The sequence below is a fragment of the Notolabrus celidotus genome, chromosome 20 (genome assembly GCF_009762535.1).
Source record: "Notolabrus celidotus isolate fNotCel1 chromosome 20, fNotCel1.pri, whole genome shotgun sequence".
NCBI lineage: Eukaryota > Metazoa > Chordata > Actinopteri > Labriformes > Labridae > Notolabrus > Notolabrus celidotus.
Genome location: NC_048291.1, coordinates 29383570 through 29388569, shown reverse-complemented (window position 1 = coordinate 29388569; position 5000 = coordinate 29383570). Strand labels below are relative to the sequence as shown.

The window sequence follows — 5000 nt, the reverse complement described above, 5'->3', positions numbered from 1 at the left end:
GTCATAGTAACCCCAGCAACGGTTCCCGGAGGTCTCGGCTGGTTCTGGTGTTGGCGTCGCCAGGGCGGCCTCCGGTACCACGGAGGGCTCTGTCGTCTGGTTGTTGATGGCGACCTGGGCCCAAGCTTGACCTGAGTGCCGTGAGTTCAGCCCGCCGAGAGAGTTCAAGCCCAGGAGGACCGCCAAGAGGCTCACCATGAGTGGATGCATGGAGGCGGCCATCTTTGACCTACTCCAGTGTCTGGTGACGCCTCAGTGTTGATGTGTGATTAATGACAGGCCTCAGTGAGCGCTCCTAGGATTAAACAACAACAAAGAGAGAAGGAGTTATATATTCCTCTTGTTCAGACGTTGAGCTGAGACAACAGTTTGATAAGAGAGGCGGTTAAATGTTGAATTAAGTCTAAGAGTCAAAGAATGAGTGTGTGGAAGAAATCAAATCTGAGCATGCTCAGAACGAGAGTGAATGAATCCCTCATAAGGACTCAAATGTGTCGTGTAGGTTTGTCTTTATCAACGGGACTGATCGGCACTTGTGTGATAATCTGATGTAAGAGTTAGCTTGAAGCTAATTTCAAAGAGCAGTCCCCTCTTCATCAAAGTAAATAATAATCCAAAATTGAGGAACCGTCACCTTTCACAAAGCCATATGTTGTCAGCAGACAGCAGAGGCGGTTGTAGACAAATCCAGAAGCTTGGAGGGGATCCAGTTCAAGAGGGCGTGTTACGCACCAATGAACTCGCCGCTGGCATTTCCAGCAATACCCTCCTCCCACCGAGAGGATGAATAATCCGTGAGAAGTGGGAACTCTTGGTTCCTTGGCGCCAGCAGGAAATCAAAAAAAATCAAAAAGAAGAAGGGAGGAAGATTCCTCTAAAATGTGCAGATAGTCACGGACTCCTACATGAAAGGCTTTTCACTCTGGAGATGGACTCGTATTCCTGAGTGGATAACAACTCTTCATGCTCAGCGGTGGAGGCAAATCAGTTCTGATGTCCTGGAAAAACTCAGACCAGAGCGTGTTCCTCTGGAGTTCTCTTCCACTTCTCCTTCGCAGAGCTTAACTGGCATCTATCATCCTCTTACTCTGAATGTCACTGTTCCAAAGAAGCTTTTTTATTTTTGTGGTGGGCATCTTTTGGCTGCCACTTTGGTCCACTTTGGGGAGGGGGGGAATGTGACTTCCTCTCTCTCAGACGTCCAATCTCTCGGTCCTTGGTGTCAAATATTGAGCTTTTATTCTGTGAAGACCGAGCTGGGACGGATCCTCTTCCTGTTCCCGGAGCCAACAGGTAACAGCAGCTGCTCAGTATTCTTTAAAACATCACTCCAGGGGCTCGTCAAGCAGAAATCCTCTGATGATCACAGTCCAGAAGCGTCCCCCTCTTGCACCTGAGGCGTGTTTTTTTTACTCATGCGCACACACAAACACACACTCACACACACAATCACAAATCCCCTTGGTGACAGAGCTCAGTCAGTGTCAGTGTGAAGCTTTTAAGCGACACACAGAAGGGGTCCAGTGGAGCTCTGTGCTCTCTCGGCTCCTGTTGCTACCCCCCCTCCTTTCCGTGGGTCTCTAACGGACCCGGGACACAAGCTAGGCACCTCTCTGACGGTCCTGCCCTACAAGTGCTACGAGTACCAGGGGAGGGAGGAGAGAGGAGGAGAAAGGGGAGAGGGGAGGGCTGATGTTGTGGATGTCTGATCTTGATGTCTTAGCGTTGCTGCACCCAACACTCAACAGAATCTGGGATGAGTGGGGGAGTCCCACGGAGCAGACCGTGGCTCCTTCTTCTTCGTCTTTTTGATCAGTTTTTCGTGCGTCTGATTGTTTTTCGCTCTGATTGGTTCTCCTTTTATCTTCTTTTGATGTTCCCGCCTCTTTATCTCTCCCACAACTTACCTCCCCCTCTCCTCTCTCCCTCTCTCAGGCTGGGCTGCCTGTGTGGGCTTTTTTTTTTGGTTGTTGCTTACAGGAAATATCAGCGTAGTAGTGGGGTCAGAGAGCCCGTGGACTGCCCTCTGCACTCTCAGTGGCGCGCCGGATTAACGCTCCCCCGGCCCTTTTTCGGACGACAGAGACAAGCGGCGATGTGACAGCCGAGCAGCGGCGTGGCAGCCGGGGCAGATCAAAAAAGAGAAAGGAAAAATCCTGTTTTCAAAAGAAGCGCTGTTGGAAATATCGGAGTGTCTGCGGCAGACGCTCTTTGCTTTCCCTTTTAATGTCTCAGGAGCGCGCTTTCCAAATTTCCCATTTGCGTCAATGTATTTTTTTTGTCTTTTTTGCGTCTCCAACGAGCAAAAAGGGACAAAAAAAAACCTGCTTTTAAATTTTATCTCCAATTTTTGTCATGCATAGACTTTGATGTCAACGGAGTCCTTCTCCGGCTGCAGCTTCTTTGAAAACAGGCATAATTTGATATATATGTATAGGAATTTTATATATATATCATATGTATGTGTTTTCACTGGTGCTCTGCTTGTGGGATGCTCCAAACAGAAGTGGAATTCAAAAGCAACCAAATGCTTTGTGTGTAAATTCCAGCCTCCCTCTCTTGTTGCTGCGTCTTCATCAGAGTGTAATCCTGTATTTCCCCCCGAGTCGCTCGATGCGTCTGAATCCGTCCGCTGGTGGAGCTCGCTGCTGCCGCTGCTGCTGCTGCTCTCTGGCAGGACTGGATGACAATGTCTCACACACACAAACACACACTCTCTCTCTCTTTCTTTCACTCCTCCTTCCATAACACACTCCTCCCTCTCTCGCTCGCTCCACCCCTCCCTCTCTGTGTCTCTCCCTCTCTTTTACACACACACTCACTTCTATCTGTTGTGCAGCTCTTGCATGCTGACTCTCCCTTTCACTCTCTCACATTATGTGTCACTGACACTCTTCTTCTTCTTCTTCTTCTTCTTTTGTTTTTTGAAATCTCTTCTTGTCCATCTGACCTTTTCAGTTTCCTCACTTTGCTCCCTACATTGTCTTATTTTCATCCATCTTTCACCTTGTCATTAATTCTTTCTTTTCCTGAAATGGGCACAAAGGGAGCGACGCAGCAGACTGAGCTGCAGGTTGTTTTCTTCATGCATGCTCCTGCATGCGTGTGTGTGCGTGTGTGTGTGGCTGTAATAACCGTGCTAATTCCTCCACACATCCTCGTCTTTGTGCGAGCACGTTTGGAACACGTGTGTTGCCGCAGTCTATAAAGGCTGATTTAGGGAAAAGAGGTAAAGGGAGGGATGAATTAGGGAAGGAAGCGAGAGAGAGATAAGCAGGCAGAGAGGAAGAGAGGAGAGGAGAGGAGAGGAGAGCGTCTGCCAGAGAGAGGAAAGGAGGAGGGTGATGGAGAGGAGCTGTGGAAGGGAAGGAGGGGAATTATCGCAGGGAAGGGAGGAGAATTAGGAAACATGGGGGGGAAAGAAGCTGGAATAGGAACTGACAGAAGGATGGAGAAGGAGAGAGAGAGACATAAAGAGGGGGAGTATCAGAGAGGTAGAGAAGAAGAGGAGTGACATTCAGACCTGGAGAGGTAGAGCGAGAACGGAGGAGACGGGTGCAGAAACATTCCCAGGAAATGAGGATAGAGGAGGGAAGAGAGAGAGGAGTTATGAATCTTGAATAAAGTGAGAGAAACGATGGATGTGAACTAGATTTAAAAAGAGGAGGAGAAGACGGTGATGCCTTTTGGGTCTGACCACAATCAGGGCAAACCTTGTCTGAGAGACGAAGCACGGAGGACGCGGCGTGATATCTTATTCTGTTTGTGAGCGCCTGACGTTATCCTCAACTTTAATATTCATCTCTTTAACTTTCTTAAAACTCAGAGAAGAGAAAGAGAAGTTAGGATGACTAACATGGTGTTCATGTTCCTTCTGACGTTAAAGATGTTCTTTAAAGTTAACCTTTCTTCTCTCATCGCCTCTCGTCCATCTCTAAATCTCTCTCATTGTTTTCTATCACTACTGTTTGCACTCTCTCCATCCTCTCGGCCTGAATTTGCTTTAAAATCCTTGGCTAGCTCACACACACACACACACACACACGTCCTCACCCTACCTTTATGTGCTGAACCAAAACACTCCTCCATATTTACAGGAGGAATAAATCAGCGTTGAGGTGAATTCAACGCCTTCAGATGTGCAGGACAGCACCTGGCAGAGAAACAAGGGAGCGACGGGTGTTGGCTGAGAACCAAGGCAGGAGGAAAAGAGGGATGAAGGATGAAGAGCAGGAGTCCTGGGGGAGGGATGGAGGGCAGAGAGTACAGATTGAATGGGAGATGTCTTAAATCATTTCACTCTCTCTGTCTGTCTGGCCGCGGTCTGAGAGCACACTTCCCCCTCTCTCTCTCTCTCTCTCCCTCTCTCTCTCTCTCTCTCTCTCTCTCTCTCTCTCATATGTCTGGATTTGTGGAGCAGGAACGCTCTGAGGATGAAGTTTAAGACACACAAACATATAAGGCTGATCGATTCTGCTGCAGGCGTCTAATGAACTCAAACATTCCTGCAGCCTGGCCGCTCTTTATCTGAATCTAAACTACAAGGACAACATGTTGAGTCCTCTTAGTTTCCACTGTTACACCAACACTGTCCTGAGTTTAGGTGTCATAGCTGTTAAGCTAGCATTGGGCGGGACTTCCTGGTCATGTGGCCAATTGGCTAATGAGACGCCGCCGCCAAGGTCTTGATTAGCTCGGGGAGACATCTGTGCAGGGAGGTGAGAGAGAAAGAGACACCGTTGTTGGAAGCCGTCTGAAGACTTCCCCTTTTTCATTGAGTTACCAAGTTTGAGTTATCATCGTTGTGTCTTATCTGTTACCACAAATAAACTGTCATCTGAAACTCTGAGGGGGCGTCAGACTGAAGCAGCATGGGGGAAGGGAAGCCACAGGTAAGGTCAGCCTCTCTTGCCTTACCTGGGACTTCCACCAGATCCGTGTCCCCGGTCCTTCTCCGATCCACTGCGATCCAGCTCCATGCTCTCATCCGTCAACACAGT

The 5000-nt window shown here is 48.6% G+C and overlaps 1 protein-coding gene across 1 annotated transcript in view; it reads right to left on the bottom strand.

Moving 5' to 3' along the window:
- The window catches only part of LOC117831730 (protein shisa-9), a 61639-nt gene extending 56660 nt beyond the window's left edge, over positions 1–4979 (bottom strand). The window contains exons 1-2 of the mRNA XM_034710535.1: positions 4918–4979; positions 1–241 (exon numbers count right to left, since the gene is read on the bottom strand). The exon at positions 1–241 is cut by the window's left edge and continues 329 nt beyond it. Coding sequence (XP_034566426.1) covers positions 1–241; positions 4918–4979 — 303 coding nt within the window. The remainder of the gene's footprint in view (positions 242–4917) is intronic.
- Between the last annotated feature and the right edge of the window lie 21 nt (positions 4980–5000).